Source organism: Myotis daubentonii, chromosome 7 (genome assembly GCF_963259705.1).
Source record: "Myotis daubentonii chromosome 7, mMyoDau2.1, whole genome shotgun sequence".
NCBI classification, from domain to species: Eukaryota; Metazoa; Chordata; class Mammalia; order Chiroptera; family Vespertilionidae; genus Myotis; species Myotis daubentonii.
This window is the reverse complement of record NC_081846.1, coordinates 1893716-1913287: the sequence shown is the minus strand read 5'-3', so window position 1 is coordinate 1913287 and position 19572 is coordinate 1893716. Positions and strand designations below refer to the sequence as shown.

Genomic DNA, 19572 nt, shown 5'->3' with positions numbered 1-19572 from the left:
CGTGCCCAGGAGACAGGCCAGCGTGCTGGTTGTTCAGTACAAGCAGAGACACAGCATGTGAGTTTACACACGAGAAAATGAAAAGCAGGAGTGGTCTTCATCCATCACGCACTTAAGGAACTGGCTCTAGGTGAAAAGGGGCTTGGGATGTTTATGTCTATTAAAGATAAACCTTCTTCGTCGTGAAAAATGTCTTTTCATTTTAATACTGAGAGCAAACAAAAGAAAAAGTCTCCTACTTGTTTTCTCTGGCCTGAACCAACCTACTCCTTCAGCGCTGCAGGAGCAGGCTTACCCTGGGAGCCTGAGCCAAAACCACCGACAAGAGTTCCCCCGATGACACAGGAAGAGCAAACGTTTTCACTCGGGGACCACACCACAGGCTCGCCCCTCCTTGAGTCCCAGGTCTGTCTCTCCTGCATCCACTGAACAGCTCCGCCCGGTAGGCAGAACTCACGTGAGCAAGAGTGAAATACTGCTTCTTACTGCCCCCTCCCCCACGTCACGTCTACTTCGGAGGGTGGCACCCGTACCCCAGGCTCAGGATGAAACCTTAAGGGACAATCCTCGCCGCTCTCTTACTCCACGGCGCCCACCAGCCATCAGGAAATCCTGCAAACTCCGCTTCCACGCGCATCAGGAATCACGCTCTGCTGACGGGCTCAACTGACAGACGTCTAGACCGACCGGCCTCCTCCCGCCCTCTCCACGGCAGGAGCGGCCTGGCCAGTCTGGGACCTCACTCTGGCCTCTTGACACGCTTTTTTTCAATTGATTTTTAGAGAGAGGGGGAGGGAGAGGGAGAGGGAGAGGGAGAGAGAAACATCCATGATGAGAGAGAGTCATGGACCGGCTGCCTCCTGCACGCCCCCTACTGGGGATCGAGCCGCAACCCAGGCTGTACTCTGACCGGGAGTCAGACCTGGGACCTCTTGGTCCATGGGACAGTGCTCGACCACTGAGCCACACCGGCCGGGCCTCTCTGGCCTCTTTGTAGCCTGTGGTGCCAGCAGCAGCCAGATGATGCCCTGATCCCGACTTCTCCCCCACGGCCGTTAAACCACAACAACAACACAAAAGCTCCGCCCTGGCCCACGGGCCCTGGGAGACCCAGACCCGGACCTTCCAGTCACTTCCACATGTTGGCTCTCCCTCCAGGCGCCGGCCGTGCCTGTTCTCGCCGTCTGCCCTGACGTTCATCCGCCGCCCCCATGCGCATGCCACCATCTCTCTAAAAGGCTGCCGCCCGTTCTCTTCCGTTCCGCTCCGTGTCATTCAGAGCATCTCTCATGTGGGGACTGCCCGGGGGAGGGGAGGCGAGGGGAGGGGAGGGGGGGGAGAGCAGGGGGGGATCCATGGTGATGGAAGGAGACTTGACTGGGGGGGGGGGGGGGGACACACAAAACAGGGTCCGTGCCCCTGAAACCTGTATGATTTTGTTCACCAGTGTCACCTCCATAAATTCACCCAAAATAAAAATAAATAAATAAAATGGGGGAGGCGAAAAAGCCATAAACGTGATGAGAAGCGCCTGGCAATGGCAGTGAAGAGGAAGCAGTCAGAAGGAACGGCAGAACCAGCCGGAACCGAGGAGGACGCGCCAGCACGTCGTGTGCACGACAAAGGCGCGAGGGCACAGGCCTCACTCCGTCCGCTCACCTGGCCCTATCGCCCCACGGGCACCCACTACTTGCCAAGCAGTGGGAATACCCCCGGCTGCAGGGGACGATGGGAGGGGGTGCAGAGGGAAGCATGTGTTCTGACCCACTTCCAGGGCACAGCAAGTGAGAAACCCTAACTATCTCCCCAGAGAAGCATTCTTCAGGGCGATGAGCTGGGGACGCATTCTATCCAGCGCCAGATGGCAAACACAGACCTATGGGCTAAAACGTGTTCCCTGAGTCGGCCTAGTGACTGAACCAAAAGGAACTTGCACATAAAAATCTGCAGCAAACATTCTTTTCAAAAGTTTGCAAATGCTATCATTGTGTCTCAGCGCATAGTATATGCCGTGATACGTTAAATATTTTTTAAATACAAAATAATGCCCAGCCGGTGTGGCTAAGTGGTGAGCGTCAACTTATGAACCAGAAGGTCATGGTCTGATTCCCAGTCAGAGCACAGGCCTGGGTTGCGGGCTTGATCCCCAGTGTGGGGTGTGCAGGAGGCAGATGATCCATGATTCTCTCTCATCATTGATGTTTCTATCTCTCTCCCTCTCCCTTCTCTGAAGTCAGTAAAAATATATATTAACAAAAATACTAGATAAGGTATACACTTTAATGGAGAAAATCATCAGTACACACGATTCAAAAAGAAAAAATATCCTAAATATATTTTGCCTAGGAAAAATATTGTTTGAACTTCCATCTCCCTCCAAAAATGATACTTAGCCAAATCACAAAATAATGGTATCTTTCTTGGTATTGGGAAGAGGATCTAACATTTCTGAGAAACCGAAGGGAAATAATTTCACCACAAACATTGAGTGCTGTCTGAAGAGACTAGCCTTCATGTCAGTGTCTGAAATGCGCTGTGTCGCTCCCCGTGGGAACTGGTCTGTGCAACGTAAGGAAGCAGATTTGGTCTTGGTGATAGTCCAGCTCCTAGGAGGAAGCTCAGTGCTCCCAGGGCAGGTTGGCTGAGGCCAGTGAGTCTAACCTCAGCACACAGTAACCAGCAGGAATAGAATGAAGAATGTGCCACAGAAAAAACCTGAGGCCTGAATTATTCTAGGAAGAAACAACAACAATAAGTGATAAGAGCAACACGGAAAAACAACTCTGATCTGAGCTACCAAGGAAATCTCACATTTTTTACAATTATTTTTTACTAGAAGTTTGGTGCATGAAATTCGTGCACTGGCGGGGGAGGGGGGGATCCCCCAGCATGGCCTGTGCCCTCTCACAGTGCGGGAGCCCGTGATCGATCGCCCCAAAGAGGTAGGCCCCGCCCACCCATCCAGGGCTCCTCGATGGATCGCCCCAGAGGGAGGCTGGAGCCGCTGGGACCCGCCTCCACGCTGTGCACGCAACCTCCTGGTGATGGACTGTGACGGCGTGAGGGCTTCACGGCATGATGGCGTGATGACCATTTGCATATTAGCTCTTTATTATATAGGATTGATTTCAGAGAAGGCGGTGGGAGAGAAAGAAACATCAATGATGAGAGAGAATCATTGATCCGCTGCCTCCTGCACGCCCCCTATTGGGGATCTAGCCTGCAAGCCGGGCCTGTGCCCTGACCGGGAATCGAACCGCGACCTCCTGGTTCATAGGTCAACGCTCAGTCACTGAGCTCCTCTGGCCGGATGGACATCTTAATTTTTAATTAACCTTGGGGAGTAGCTGTCACCTCTACCCACGTGCAGCTTTAAACTACTGACTACAGAGTGTTGCTAGGAACGTCGCCGAGCTGCTGACCCAGAGACACTCTGTCACCAGGAAATCCGCTTCCCGGGAAAACATGCCCTGCTTCTGTGTACTTACTGGGGAGGCTGACGCCTGCGTTATTCGCAACTGGTTTTCCAGATCCTGCACTTTGTTTTTAAGCTCCACGTTTTCTGTTTCCAAGTCTTGAATCTAAAAGGCAAATGATCATTGGACAGACCTTCAGAAAAGGATTCCTGGGAAACGTCGGCTCTGATCATAACTGCGTTCACGAGTGGGATTCCCTGTTGTTTCCATTGCAATGTGCTGCCTGGTATTATTAAATGAAGCTTGGGGGATACAGAGTGCTGGGTCCCCGGGCAGACCTATGACGCTTAGAGTGTTTTTACACGTGTGCACCAGGCATGTTCCTATTCCTTCGTCTGTGCTCCCTGGGGCGCGGTGCAGTCTGGCCCGTAACCTTGGAGAGTAACCGCAGGCCGGGGAGGCGCTGGCGGCCGGCAGAGCGCGGAGAGGTGGCCGTTCAGGCGCGGGCCGGGCCTGCGTGGGAAACCACTTACCCGGCCTCGGCTGCTGCTGCTGCTCTGATCCCCGTGAGAAGCATCAGGAGTGAAGCAGAGTCACATGAGACACTACGCTCTTGCGGGAATCCAACACGAAACGGTTAACGACCGCGCGCGGGCGGGTGATGGTGGGAGGGACACGGGACAGCGTGGGGGGGATGGATGGCGGCCTGCTACGTCTGCCTGATGACATGGGAGTTTCCCTGTGTTGACGCCACAGGCGACATGACCCGCGCAGTTTACTCACTCTTTTCTGGAGCCCTGCGATCTGTTTTCTAGTTTCGACATCCTTGCCTCCAGATTCCAGAAATTTCCGGTATGCCAGGTTAAACGCTTGGCCGATGGTTAAAGTGATCTCTTCCGCCTTCATACGAATAAAACACAGGAGACCTGCACTTAGTGGTCATGTGTCGGGCTGCTCTGTGAACCACAAGAAAAGCATTCCCATCGGTACTTCCGAAGGGCAGCAGCTGGGGTAGAGGAGTGGAAATGAGCAGAGTTCTCGCTGCTGAGTACAGCTCGATGCCTCCCCCTGCACAATGTAAAAAAATAATGTGCCCCGCGTGGCTCAGGGGTTGAGCATCGGCCTATGAGCCAGGAGGTCACGGTTTAAGTCCCAGTGAGGACACAGGCCTGGGTTGCGGGCTCGATCCCCAGTGTGGGGCGTGCAGGAGGCAGCCAATCAATGATTCTCTCTCATCATTGATGTTTCCATCTCTCTTTCCCTCTCCTTTCTGAGATCCATAAAAATAGATTAAAAAAATAAGACAAACACACACACTGACTTATGATATTAACATGAAGTTGGGTAAAGGCATTAATTGAAGGCTTCACAAACATCACCCCAAGGAAACCATGTAGGCCCGGGAATTTCTCTTTTAATAAGTATTACATTATAAATTCAATTTCCTTTATATTTATAGCTACAGGCTATGCAAATTAATACAATTAGAGCAAATAAAACCTTGAGGTAAAAACAATATAATGAAACTTTGAGGAAACAGTCCTCGTTGAGCTCATTCATGGAGGTGACGCTAACTTGAGGTTGGAGAGGGAGCTCGGACCCTTGCTTCCCGAAGCCCAGACTCCATCCCCCTGCAGCGGAATTACTGGCGAATGAGTGACCCGTAGATTCCCTGCCCGCCAGCCGATCAACATGAACTTGTTTTTTGAGGTGGAAACCGAAGAGCTCTGCTTTGAAAGGCCCCCTTCTGAGTGCTGAGCACACAGACGGTGTGAGCCATCGCTGCAGGCTCCACGTTTTCAGCCTTCGGAAACCGCAATGCGCACACGCTGTCTTCAGAGAGAATGATGCCTCGAGGAACCACAATTACGGAAATCGGTGACAAACAGTGATGATCGGGTAGCAATAAAGTCAGGGATTCTGGCAAGCTTATGTTTAAACGATCACGTAAGCAATTTGATGGGGATCAAATGAAGAGAAGCACTTGACACACAAAGCCATAAGAAGGCTCACGTTCATAATGATCTCTTCTATTAATATTTCAAAAGACCCCAAGGAAGTCTATTTCCATGCGTAGGACAAGAAAGACAACCAAGTGCTCTGCTCGGTGTAAGCCAGTGATGGCGAACCTTCTGAGCTCGGCGTGTCAGCATTTGAAAAACCCTAACTTAACTCTGGGGCCGTGTCACATATAGACATTTTTTGATCTTTGCGACCATAGTAAAACAAAGACTTCTATTTTTGACATTTATTTTATATATTTAAATGCCATTTAACAAAGAAAAATCAACCAAAAAAATGAGTTCGCGTGTCACCTCTGACACGCGTGTCACAGGTTCGCCATCACTGGTGTAAGTGGTAAAGGCCAGTCTATCTCACACACAGAAGATCCACTTTAGCCTTCTCGGTCACACAGGGAACATCTGCAAGCAATCACAGTGAAGCAGCACTTGGAGCATTAAACATCATGCATCCACTCAATAGGATACATTTCAAAAGCCACTGGGACTGCACAGAAAATTCCTTATTGTGCACACAGCACTTCTCATGTGGGTAAGCAATCTTTTTCTGACGAAATGTCCTATAATGTTCATCGAATTCTCAAAACACATTTGGATGCCAATTAGGTTAGCACATTAATTTGCCTTTTTAAAGGGCACCAGAGTCTAAAAGATCAGATATTAGCATGTTCCACTGAAAGAGGGCCTTTTTCTTTAAAGAGAAATTCATTGAGTGTCTATTGTCCACCTGCTGTAGGACTTAGGTGGACAAATAAAATAAGCGTTCGTTTTCAAGAAGCTCACATACGGAAACCAGAAATAACTGCGTGAGGGTGACGATAACACTAGTCCTCTGACAGCTATGGCAGCCTGAGCAATGAGCAAATGCATGAATTAAGCTCTTTTCCCGTCTCAGCCAAGAATGTTGCCGAGGTGAGACGTCCTTCCCTCGTTGAAGACATCGGTGGATGAGCATCACCCAGGCACCACCAGGTCACCGTTCCCGGTCAGGGCACAGGCCCTGCCTGCAGGCCTGGTCCCCAGCAGGGGGCGTGAGGGGGGTGCAGGAGGCAGCTGATCGAAGTTGATGACTCTCTCTCATCATTGATGTTTCTATCTCCCTCTCCCACTCCCTTTCTCTTTATCTAAAATCAATACAAACATTCTCGAGAAAGAAAAAGCCATTGATGGCTGCAACGTGTCTTGGAATTCACATCTTACGCTTTACAACAGGACCTCGGACTATAGAATACAGGTTATGATTAGCATTAGCTTATGCTTATAATCAAGACCCAGGGTTTTCCTTTAGATTCCAGAAGATTAAAGAATCGTTGCAGAACTTAACTTTAGAATTCCCTGACCGTCCTCACCTGCTGAGAACTTTAGATGACACTCACAAGTGAACACTCGCCCCCATGTACAGGCGCACACATGCGCTCACACCTTCCCCGATTCTACTAGCTTTCACTATGGTAAGCTTTCTGAGGAATGAAAATGAAGAACCATATCTTCAAAGTGTTGGCTATTTTTAAAGAAGTCGCACAGACGTTATTTCCTGGAGTTTAACATCTTTCTTTGCATCAGATCCATTAACATTCCAGAAAAGACGAACTCTGCTGACCATCACTCTGCATTATGTGCACATTCCTAAATCATACCTGAGATTAAAATCACAAATAGGTGAAATGATTCTAAGATAAATGAGTGCACAGCATAAGCAGGGCTGGCGCCCTGGGAGACGCAGTTTGCCTGCGAGCCTGTGTGTCTGACACGAGAATTCAGTTACGGACGGGATCCCGCAGGCCGGCCGGGGGCAGGACGGGTCCATTAGCGAGTTTAAGTAATTACAGGCCTCGCTCACGTCCCAAGACCTGACTAACGCCGGAAGCAAGACATCCCTGGACCGTAACACGACAGCCCCCCACGACAGCTGCATACGTACACACTTTTCGCTGTCAAAGACGTAGCACAGGTGCTTGTTGGACTCGGAATCTTTGCAGATGAAAGTGAAGATCCTCTTGTCCGTCTTATCGTCGGCGCAGAACGATATTCGGTGCAGCTGGCAGTTGTGCTGGACTTCCTGCGAACACGCACAAACACACACGTGAACACTCACAAACACACAGGTGAACACGCACGAACACACACATGAACGCGCACAAACACACACGTGAACACGCACAAACACACACGTGAACACGCACAAACACACACGTGAACACACAAACACACATGAGGGGCTGGTCCATTCCCTGAACACCAGCTGGTGCTGGACTTCCTGCGAACACACATAAACACACACGTGAACACACAAACACACATGTGAACACGCACAAACACGTGAACACACAAACACACATGAGGGGCTGGTCCATTCCCTGAACACCCGCTGGTGCTGGACTTCTTGCGAACGCACACAAGCACACACATGAACACACAAACACACATGTGAACACACACAAACACATGAACACACACAAACACACATGAGGGAGTGGTCCATTCCCTGAACACCAGCTGGTGCTGGACCTCCTGCGAACACGCACAAACACGTGAACACACAAACACACACGAGGGACTGGTCCGTTCCCTGAACACCAGCTGGTGCTGGACCTCCTGCCGTGTGGGCAGATGCCGTGTGGGCCCAGGTGCCGTGGGGAGAGACAGCAAGGGCCCGCCACCTGCTGCCCCGGGGAGACCTGTGGAGGTGGCCACGGCAGCCGCCAGGCAGCGCGGAACCAGCTCCGCTGTCAGACGGCAGGTCCGAGGGCTCATGGCGGCAGCCCTGGTGACAGGACGCGCTGACCATGTCCACAGGCAGCAGGCAGCCAGGGCCTTTCCAGAAACAGCACCAGCCTCCGCTTCCTTCCTACTCAGCGACCCACCCCTCATGCGTCTCCCAGCCCCGGGGGGAACCTGAGACCAGACCCCCAGGGCTCATGCCCTCAGCGGGGCCCGGGCTGCTCACACCGGCAGCACAGGCCCCGGAGCGCAGGCCCGGCGCCCCCCGCAGAACCCCAGGGCTAAGCGGCCGCCAACTGGGAACCCTCAGTTCCAACCGGTAACAAACATCACGTATCTATTAAAACAGGAATCTAATCACAAGGAAAGATTCGAGAGGGTCTGACATTCAAAAATGAGCCTTACCTTGGTTTTGGGTTCTAGAATTTTTACTCCATAAATTGATATTTGCAACTCAACTTTCGGAATTTTCTGGCCTTCAGATTTCTTGATATGTCTTGCAAACTACAAATGAAAAATTATTCACAAAATTATAATTGTTTCTATGAAGAATGAACACACACAAATATATATATATATACATACATATATATGTATATGAAGTTTGTATTGTGTTGAACTTTTCATTAAATTATTGCCTATTATAAAGTATTTTATAAATCCCCCATAACCTCAAAATATTTAGAAACCACAGTACCTATCATTACCATCCTGAAAATCAGATTGATTCCCAGTAACTTTTAGAAACCACCGTTAATCTGCTTCGACCGTGGCATCTATAAACTTGTATTCACGCTGGTTGAGAAAATGAAAACTTGGTGGGAAGATAAGCAGAGATCAATTTTTTCCCTATGGACCTTTTTTTTAATTAACACGTTTATTTTTTTGTTTGCTTGTTACTCCGAGGATATTTTTCCATTGAATTTTTTAGAGAGAGTGGAAGGGAGGGAGGGAGACACAGAGAGAGAAACATCCATGTGAGAGAGACACATCGACCGGTTGCTCCTGGAGATCAAGCCTGCAACCCAGGCTTATGCCCTCGACTGGCATCGAACCCGAGACCCTTCACTCGGAGGCCGATACTCTATCCACGGAGCCAGACCGGCCCGGGCGACCTTTTGTTGGTAGTGCGGGTGGAGAGCGTGCCCCCGGGGCTGCTGGGCCAGCCTTCCCTTTCCAGACGCTTCTTTGGTGCACGTCCTCCCCAATCAAATCAACGAATAAAGTGAAACCGATTCCCACACTCGAAGTCAAGCTAAGAACGGAGCAATCACCCCAACCAGCGCAGTCCTCAGAGCGGAGGCCAGGTGAGCTTCCTGCAGACATGGACCTTCCAGGAGGCTTCGCAGCAGGAGCGCCGGCACCGCTCCCTGGAGCGTAGGTGCATGTACATGCCGTGGTTCTGTTACAGTCACCCGGAGCCCAGAACAGCCAGGCGCTCCGTGTGGGATCTCTCCTCTGCTCACACGGACTTAGCGCCGGAAACAGGCCTGCAGGGCCCGTCACACTGGACACTAAACAACGTTACTTTTAAGGGTTTGCTTTAGAACACGCACCACGGACATACGCTGCTCCGTGTGAGTGCGCCCCGGGACACGGCTACTAAGGACAGTACTCATCGCTTCACTGAGTCCCGGCTGGCGGGGCGCCCTCAAGGGTCCACGCTGCTCATCTCCCTGCGTGCCTGCCCCCCGCCCCCCCACTTTCTTTGTAAGACATGGAAACGCGGAGAAAGAACTAAGGGAGAGAATCGGACTTCTTCGCCCCCTTCAGCGCCTTCTCAGCATGTGGCTCATCCTGGCCTGCCTCACAGCACCGAGCAGGGCAGGGTTCGGCGTGTGCGTGTGCATGTGCGTGTGTGTGTGTGCGTGTGCGTGTGTGTGTGTGCGTGTGCATGTGCGTGTGTGTGTGTGCGTGTGCATGTGCGTGTGTGTGTGTGTGCGCGTGCTGTGAGCACCAGCCTCTAACTCAGGGCAGACGTGACTTCAGGGGTGCAGTCCCCCGGGGTACAGTCCCCAGTCCCCAGGGGTGCAGTCCCCCGGGGTGCAGTCCCCCGGAGCAGAGAGGCCAGGGCCTCCCCCCTGCGGCCTGTGTGGGGCCTTGGCTTTATTCTTCTCGGGTGGGACTCTGCACATGAATTCCACTAATTCGGGCCAGAGGGTTTTGATTTTTTTTTTTTTTCTTGAAGAGATTTGTTCTGCTTTAGTGAGAATCATGAAAATCACCCCGGCTCTCGCCCAAAGAGAGAGGACGGGTATGTGGGTGTGTCTCCCCCCCCGCCACCCCAGAACCCTGGGATGTGCCGGGGCGGCTTTCACCATCACCCGCCACGTGGGACCGGGGACCGGGGACCGACCCTCTGGGCTGCCAGACTCCTCGGCCTCCCGTCCACTCCCTCCTCCCACAGGGACGAGCAGCGGCCGCCCACCTTCCCACAGCTGCACCCACACTCCCGGAACCCCTCCTGGTTCCCCAGGGGCTGGCACAGAACACCCACCAACAGCAACCCGTCTGCTGAGCTATTGCTTTTCTGCCAGAAAAAAAATAAGAAGGGAAGAAGGAATGCAGAAAGGAAGTGGGGGTGCGAGGCAGGAAAAACAGACGGAGGCCGGGGAGGGGAAACACAGAGGGAGACAAAGGAAAACCAACATCAAGTATCTGGTCTAAAGCATGTGGAGGCCTGGCCTCTGCTTCACGTGAGAGGAAGGGATTGTGTTCAGGGACTCACAGGTCACCCGAGCCAGGACCGGGGTCCTGAATGGTGGGTAGCGGTCAGGTCTGACCTAGCTCTGCGGCCACCCATCACTAAACGACTCTTCTTTTGCACACAGATTTTCTGCGTTTAAAAAACAAACTTCTTGCCTGGCTGGCGTGGCCCAGGGGTTGAGTGCCCACCCAGGAACCAGGAGGCCACTAGTTCGATTACGGGTCCAGGGCACAGGCCCGGGTTGCAGGCTCCATCCCAGCAGGGGCCGTGCAGGAGGCAGCCGACCAGGGATTCTCTCTCATCATTGATGTTTCCACCTCTCTCCCCCTCTCCCTCCCTCTCTCTCTAAAATCAATAAGAAAGATTGAAAAACAAACTAAACAGCGTCTCGTTACAGAGAGAGACTGAAGTCGAATGAAAAAGCTGCTGGATTAGATTTCACAGAAGTTGGGAGTTATTCCTGAGCCCACGATCCTGGCTTCTCCTACGGACCGAGTCCTCTAAAACTGACACTAATTGTGTTTATAAAAATAAATAGATGCTATTCAAATTAGATTCCTTACAAAAACACTGGTATTAGATAGAAGTTGAAAGGGGTTTTAAATTGTCAGACTTTATAGAATTTGGTATTTTCTTACATCTCAGGCTAAAACATACTCAAGAAATATAAAATATGATGTTTCAACAAATACATACTCGTTGACAAAAATTTTTACATTTTAGAAAAATTCATAAACTATAAATTCTCCACAAAATGACAGAAAAGTGGCATACAATAAAATAGATCAGCTTTTTAAATCTTCCTGAAAGTTATCAGGCATAATTAAACAGAGTAGCATGAAAAATAAATTACTGAAAAATCTTTAAGTGTTCCATCGTATTGCATTGATCCCAAAATTCTCATTCTTTTTAAGTCAAAGGCCAACATATTAATATGGCAAACTTTTAAAAACTTTAGTAACTATAAAATGCTACCTTAGCCAAAGCAAGTGAAATAAAATCCTTCACTGGAGTGGGTAGCAAAGCAGTCAGAATGCGTGTGACTAAGAAAAATGAGCAGGAAATTAAATGAGGGGTGCGGACACAATGCGAGCACATTTATTTTTAAGTGGAGCCACAGCGCCACCCTCTGGCCATTTCGGCATAACAGCAGAATTAAACATTCTTTTTAAAAAATAGAAACAAGATACTTTGATTTGTGGCCTCTAACAAACACACACAAAAGAATTTAAAAGCACGTGAAAAACACTGCTCCATTCATTTCCATTGGCTCCTGAGTCATCACCCTCAGTATATTTTCCCAATCTAAGTATTATTTGCAATCACCCAAGTGAAGATGGCGTCGCACAAACACGTTTGTTCCGGAAGGTCCTGGGAAGGCTGAGCCACTACCACCTGGCCATGCGGTTTTAAACGGCGCCAGGTAACGTGTCTCTTCCTGTCAACCACCTCCCGTCCTTAACAGAGAACCTTTCCAAACGTAAAACTACGTCGGAACTGCGTATAAAGTCCCACAAAAACACGCGTGGCCCAAGTAGGCTTACCGCTGTGAGTACACAAAACAGCGAGTTTTTCATGCGTTATTATTTATTAACTATCGTATTATTTTCCATAATAACAACTGTAGGCCTACTTTTGCCCCACGCTGTACATAAAAACTAGCTTTGTCCCCAAAGCATTTCATTTCAAGTATCTCTTTGCAGTTTATCTGGCCATGATGTGAGTGAGTCCTTTCGGTCTGGGTTTGGGGTGACGGAATAGAGGCCCCCCTAGATACGAAGAAACACTGCGGTTAATGCCATTATTCTTTTATAAACCACTCTGATGGTCAGGGGAGCTGGGCTCCTGCTCAGCGCGTGAAGCATTCTGAACACGGAAACAGAACCGTATTCTGCCTGCTGCCCATGAACTGAGACCTTTTATTAGTAACGTCTCCATCAGCGCTGAGGAGCGCTGGCCCAGGAAGGGCAAGTCTGCACCCTCCCTATTGCACGGCGGGAAGAATGGCTGCCTCGCTTTCCCCCCAAAGGGGAGAGACAACACCTTGGGACCGCACAGCCTATTTACTTAAAACATGAGGACGAATATCTGCAGATAAAATGAACACAGAAAAGCATTACCCATTTCGGTTCTTCACCCAGAACACAGGCCGCCCCACCTCCATCTATCCGCAGGCTGAACGCTCAGGCTCCGCCTGACGCAGCCCCCAGGCAGAGCAAAGCTGGGCCCGTCCGTGGCTTCGCCTGGGCGATCGGAAGCCTCACTCCCCGAAACGGAGTGAAACAGAGAACAGCTGCCGCTCACAAAGCAAAGCCCCGAGAGCAGAGGGAGGAGCAGTGACCTGCACACGTGAGGGAAACGGAGTCTGTATCTAATGTCGTCAATAGGTTCGCGAACAGGCACAACGATTTATAACGAGACCAATTTCACCAGAGGCTGGCTGACCGCAACTCCAGCTCAGTCCCATGGCATCTCATCAGTGTTACAACAAAATGACATTGAGCCCGGCCGGCGGGGCTCAGGGGCTGAGCGTTGATCTATAAACCAGGAGGTCAGGGTTCCATTCCCGGGCAGGGCACATGCCTGGGTTGCGGGCTCCATCCCCAGTAGGGGGCATGCAGGTGGCAGCCAATCCATGACTCTCATCATTGATGTTTCTATCTCTCTCCCTCTCCCTTCCTCTCCGAAATCAATAAAAATATATTTATTAAAAAAATAAAACAAAGAATGATATTGAACAAAAGATGTTATCCGAGGGCCTGTGGTTTAGTGGGATGTTAGATTTTCTTAGTAAGATAGAGATGAGAAGTCTGAGGGAAGCAATGAAGTGTCCACTGATGAATGAATAGATAAAGAAGATGTGACACATGTGTGAATATTACTCAGCCTTTTATAAAAAAGGGGCATCTTGCCATGTGAGACATGGGTGGACCTTGAGGGCATTATGCGAAGTGAACCAAGTCAGGCAGCAAACGACGAGTATCATATGGTCTCATATGCAGAATCCAAAACAAAAATAACCCACAGACTGCGGGCTGAGAGGCAGGGGCGGGCGTGGGCAATGGGTAAAGGGAGCACAGAGGTGCAAACTGCAGGTACACCATCAGGTAAGTCCCGGGGTGTAAGTTCATAATCTATACTGATAAAAGTGCAATATGCTAATTAGACCGGACAGCCGAACGACCTCCCGGACGAAGCCGGGGCTGCGAGGGCCGAGGGCAGCTGCCACAGCTGTGAGGGCCGAGCCCCTCGCACAAATTGCGTGCATCGGGCCTCTAGGACTGCGTATTTGAAAGTTGCTAAGAGAGTAGAACTGAGTTTTCATCAGAGAGGAAGGGAGAGGGAGAGAGAGAGAAACATCAGTGATGAGAGAGAATCATGGATCGGCTGCCCCCTGCACGCCCCCCACTGGGGATCGGACCCACAAACCGGATTCATGGGTTGATGCTCAACCACTGAGCCATGCGGGCCGGGCTGACAGTCTAACTATTAAACAGTTGTTACATCACTAGTAGCTGGGTTACAGCATGTGGCCCAGGCAAGGTAAAGGCAAGCTACTGAAGCAAAACTTGTGGAATTTTGCCTTTCTGTTGTTAAGTATGAGAAACTGCACTTATAAAACTATGAAGTGTGCCATACTAAAGACGAATAATTATGTGTTCACACTTATTATGAAGCATTTTTCCTTAATCTGGTGATATTTATTCAAGTGTCCATTTTTAACAGGGGAAGCCATTTCTACCACCAAGGTATTCCCATCAGTCTGATGATCACTTAAACCGGATCAGCACACCAGCCGTTGGGTGTGTGTGTGTGGGGGGGGGGGGGGTCGGGGGGAGAGGGGTGCGGGGCTCGCCTACCTTCAGCTTCCTCACGGCGTCCCGCACGACCTCGGTGCCTTTGGGCTGCTCCACCTCTGTGCTGCCAAGAAACTGAGAGAGGCCATCGGTGAGACAGGCTGTACCATCGCCTGGCGTCACACCACTAGGACTAAACCTGGCACAATAGATGGATGCGGTTTCATGCAAACCCAAATCCCACTACACGGAAAAGTCATGCACATTCTTTTAAATTCCATGAAAATGTCAAAGTATGATTTGATCACATAAATTCTTACTATTTAATTAATAAAACTCATCTACCTTTTAAAATACAAACTTTTAAAATACCCAATACCTACCATCCACCAAAGCTACAAGCCAAACTACATTAAAAAATAAATAAATAAAACATACAGCCTGGCCAGTGTTGCTCAGTGGTTGAGCATTGGCTTATGAACTAGGAGGTCCCGGTTCAATTCCCGGTCAGGGTACATGCCCAGGCTGCAGGCTTGATCTCCAGTGTGGGGCCTGCAGGAGGCAGCCAATCAATGATTCTCTCTCATCATTGATCTTTCTACCTCTCTCTCCTTTTCCCTTTCTCTCCAAAGTCAATAAAAATGTATTTTAAAAAATAAAACATAGATGACCTGTAATTTTACTCTATTTTCAAATATACCTGAAGGGTTTTTAGTTAAAACATCTGTAATACTTTCAACAATAAAGATAAATTTAAGAAAACAACAACACACAAAACAACAACCTGATCTATCAAAAAAAAAAAGTTTCATAAAATCTTCTATCCTGGAGAGAATTAATACCTCCTAAGCAAAAGTCCGATATCATAATATGTTGAAGACCAAGTCAAATTGAAATATGAGTATTTTCTTCTATAAAATATTTCTATATATATAGCAAATAATTATTAAATTAATTAAGTGTATGTAATTCCCCAAAGACGTTTTTTGTGACATACTACCAATTACTAGTATACCCCAAAGTGAGTCATGAATTCGTCACTTCTCATATCAATAAGTGTGTATGTGTACATGCGTGTGTGCACGTGCGCACGCTTCACATAAAGTGATTAAGTACAACTCCCCCCCCCCTTTAATTTAACTGTGTTGGGGTAACATGAGTTGCTAGCATTGCACAATGTCAGGTGTACAGGTGATCGCTGACATCCGTGTGCTCTGTTCTGGCCCCACAGGCGCCCAGCTTCCTGTCTCCACACGCCTGACCCCCTTGCCCACTCGCCTCCCTCCATCCTCTCTCCCCCCGTAACCTCTCTCTGTTGCCTGTACCTTCGAGCGTGTTTTGTTTGCTTTGTTAGTTTATTCGTTGCTTTTTGTTTTCTATTCCTCACATGAGTGACATCCTACGGCTTTTTGTTCTTTTCGTGGCTAAGCACACCCTTTTCTGTGACTCAGCTCAGGGGACGGAAGGGAACACGGCAGTAATGTCACAGTGTCTTTTCAAATCGCATTGACTCCCCCCGTCACTCGTGAAATAAGTGACGGCAACGGAAAGCAGACTCCGGGTTTTCAAACGGGCTCCCTGCCTCGCCTGCCTGGGAACACGGGGAGCAGGTTAAAACGGGGATGTAGGTGCAGGGCAGGGCTGGGGCGCTGCTCATCAAGCTCGCAGGGTCTCTGCACTCCCGCCTAAGGGGCAGCTAGGACACAGGGACAGCCAGCGAGACAGGAGCAGCAGGCGCGCCACCCTGCCCTAAATGCAAACAACTTCAAACTGAGAAGTGGGCCCAGCTGGCTCAGGGGTTGAGCATCGACCTATGAACCAGGAGGTCATGGTTCCATTCCTGACAATGTGGACAGGAAAGAAGATATAAAGTACAAAGGGGGCATTTATTTAGCGGGTGTTAGACTATGACAAGCAAGAAGACAGCATGTCTACGCGCTGAACTATGTGACAACGGGGCATGTATTCCAAATAGATGTTACAAATGATGAAACGCCTTCTTTGCATCTTCTACAAAGACTCGGACAGATCAGAGGACACTGCCGACGCTGTGAACGCTTGTTCCGTGTTCGTGCAGACACCCAGCCGCTCGGCGCACAGGGAGGACAGGGGCTGCCATCTGTCAGCACCGAACACACCGGGAGCGCCCGACCCCTCTGACTCGTGGAACACGGGCAGACTTCGCTCAAAACGCTATGAAGAGGTGGAGGGGTCATGGGGGGAGGGGGAAGTCATCTGTAATACTTTCAACAATAAAGAGACATTGTAAAAAATGCTATTAAGACAGTTCATATTCGGCTTAATATTTTCCGAAATCTCCACAGCTATTTTTCAATTACTTAAAATGTACAGGCTTTTAAAAGACGAGCCTCGGGGGATGCCTGTCCTCATTGAGTCCGTGTCTGCTATTGTGTCCCACACACGCGCGCTTTTGAGGAGCCCGCCTTACAGCTGGAGGCATCCGCCTGCATCTGAAACTGCCTTTTCCCCTCAGTCAAGGCTAGTGGCTCCCTGGCTGGCTCCTTGGCCAGCAGAGGGCAGTGTTGGCCGTCACACGGGCCCGTTACACTGCCTGGCTGGCTCCTCCGTCACCGTCACCCACCGTGAGAAATGGAGGCTGTTACTTCTTTAATATCCACTAAAGTAAGCGACTAAAGAGTTACCAGACCTAACTGCTACGCAATCTGGCACTATTTACCATACGAGGAAGTTAATTTATAACAGAAATAAACAGAGTACATCTTTTATTTATGTATAATTCAACGTGTACCAATTTTATGTAGATAATATATTTTTCCTACATATTTTTTTTTAAATATTAAGGGAGAATAATGTCTACTTTTTACCACATAAAAGTTTTGTCTAGCATCCAGTGTGAACAATGATTGGTAGCATAATGACCAACAGGGATTCTAATCTTAGAAAAAATAAATAACAGACAATGTCTCCTTCTTTGTGAACAAGCTTGCAGAGCCTTAAATGGGATGGGCGAATGCCCTTGGCACTCACTTGACGGCAAGTGTAAACAAAAGAAAAAGTTCTTAAACCTTCTAGCTTCTCCGCTGCACCAGGGACAAGCCGTATGGGGTGAGTCAGACCATTTAATCTGGAGTCTCCGGTGGACTGGTGAGGCCACGGTGCCAAGCAATACACGGAAAACCAATTTTCAAAGGCACATTGTAACGGGCGATTCCTAAAGAATGGGCAGGACCAGTTGGCTTTAAACCGATTACTTAATTGCCAAAACCAGAATCCTGGAAAAAGTAATTAAAGTAGATCCACCAAAAAGGACAGTCCCACGTTAAATGCGAAACCAGACACTCCGAAGGTTACCCTGAGAGGAGGGCCAGGAAATTCCGACAGAGAAGAAAAGCGATGCTGGGCTCAGCATTGGGAAGCCTGCATTCCACATCTGATAGGTGTTTACGTTTCCCGTTTTATGAGAGTAACTTTGTATTCAGTGTCATCTGCTCTTATGTCACATGGCTAGGGAGTGCATTATTATTTTATTTATTCTTCAGAGAGAGTGGAAGGGAGGGGGAGAGACAGAGAGAGAGAGATACATCAATTGGTTGCCTCACACATCTGCCCCTGGTTGGGCTGGGGATGGGTCCTGCAACCGAGGCACATGCCCCATGACCGGAATCGAACCCGGGACCCTTCAGTCGACAGGCCGATGCTCTATCCACTGAGCCAGACCGGCTAAGGCTGGGTGTATTATATTAACTAGAAGCCCGGTGCACAAAATTTGTGCACTTGTCCGGGGCGGGGGTCCCTCAGCCCAGCCTGAGCCCTCTCACAGCCCAGGAGCCCCATGATGGATCGCCCCCAGAGGGAGGCCCCGCCCAACCGCCAAAGCCCGCTGGTTGGTGGCCTGGGCCTGCCTCTTTGGGGTGATCATGGAGCCCCCCCGAATGATCGCCCCACTGGCCAGTGGCCTGGGCCTCCCTCTGTGGGGCAATCCTGGGGTGATGGCCAGGACCCCGACCCATCGCATCGCACCTGCCGTGGCTGGCCTGGCACCAGTGGGTGTCATAGCGTGGTCGTCTGGACGGTCGTTTCGGTTGATTGCATATTACGCTTTTATTATTATAGAGAGGCTCTTGCTTTTACAATAAGACTTGAACGTTCAAGCCAAAACAAAGCGACTTGCTACCAGCAAGAAACTGCCCGTGGCCCGCCCGTCAGCAAGGCCTCCCTGACACAGCTGAGTCGCAGGGGCTCGGAGAAGCAGCAGCCATCCTGCCCGAGGCCCCCCAGCAGCCAGGCCTCCTTCCGTCCCAGGAGCCAGACAGCGGGACGAAGGCAGGGCCCCCCATGTTACTATAAATAGAAACACTACAATAATAAGCAAACGCCAGCTTAGGCAGACAGGCCGCACCGTCCGCCTTCTCATCAGAGACCCACAGGCCCGTGGACGGCGGAGACGCCGCGTTCAAACCCCATTATTTTCAGACGCGGAGCCAGGGCCGGAGGTGAGAGGCTCCTCCAGGCCACGAAGCTGGTTAGTGGCCGACCGAGGGCTCGGGTCCCAGCTCTCCCGATTGCAGCAGAGGGCCCTGTCGCTGCCGTAAATGGGGCAGAAACAGAATTCCAGGTCGCACCCACACCGGGTGTGCACTGCTCACGGAGGCCACGCTCGCTTGGCTAACTGAGGTTTCCATCCTCTCTGCAGTGAGATGCGCTTAGAGCAGCGGTTCTCAACCTGTGGGTCGCGACCCCTTTGGCGGCCGAACGACCCTTTCACAGGGGTCGCCTAAGACCATCCTGCACATCAGATACTTACATGACGATTCATCACAGCAGCAACATGACAGCTATGAAGTAGCAATGAAAATAATTGTATGGTTGGGTCACAAGATGAGGAACTGCATTTAAAGGGCCAGAAGGTTGAGAACCACTGGCTTCAA

General features: G+C 50.0%; 1 protein-coding gene across 3 annotated transcripts in view; it reads right to left on the bottom strand.

Annotated features, from left to right (window-relative positions):
- GULP1 (GULP PTB domain containing engulfment adaptor 1) overlaps nucleotides 1-19572 on the bottom strand; it is a 151279-nt gene that overhangs the window by 10303 nt on the left and 121404 nt on the right. For 2 of the 3 annotated variants that reach the window (XM_059702532.1, XM_059702529.1), the window contains exons 5-9: nucleotides 14726-14797; nucleotides 8564-8662; nucleotides 7359-7496; nucleotides 4200-4316; nucleotides 3489-3581 (exon numbers count right to left, since the gene is read on the bottom strand). In XM_059702532.1, coding sequence (XP_059558515.1) covers nucleotides 3489-3581; nucleotides 4200-4316; nucleotides 7359-7496; nucleotides 8564-8662; nucleotides 14726-14797 — 519 coding nt within the window. The remainder of the gene's footprint in view (nucleotides 1-3488; nucleotides 3582-4199; nucleotides 4317-7358; nucleotides 7497-8563; nucleotides 8663-14725; nucleotides 14798-19572) is intronic. The other variant, XM_059702530.1, reaches the window with a different exon arrangement.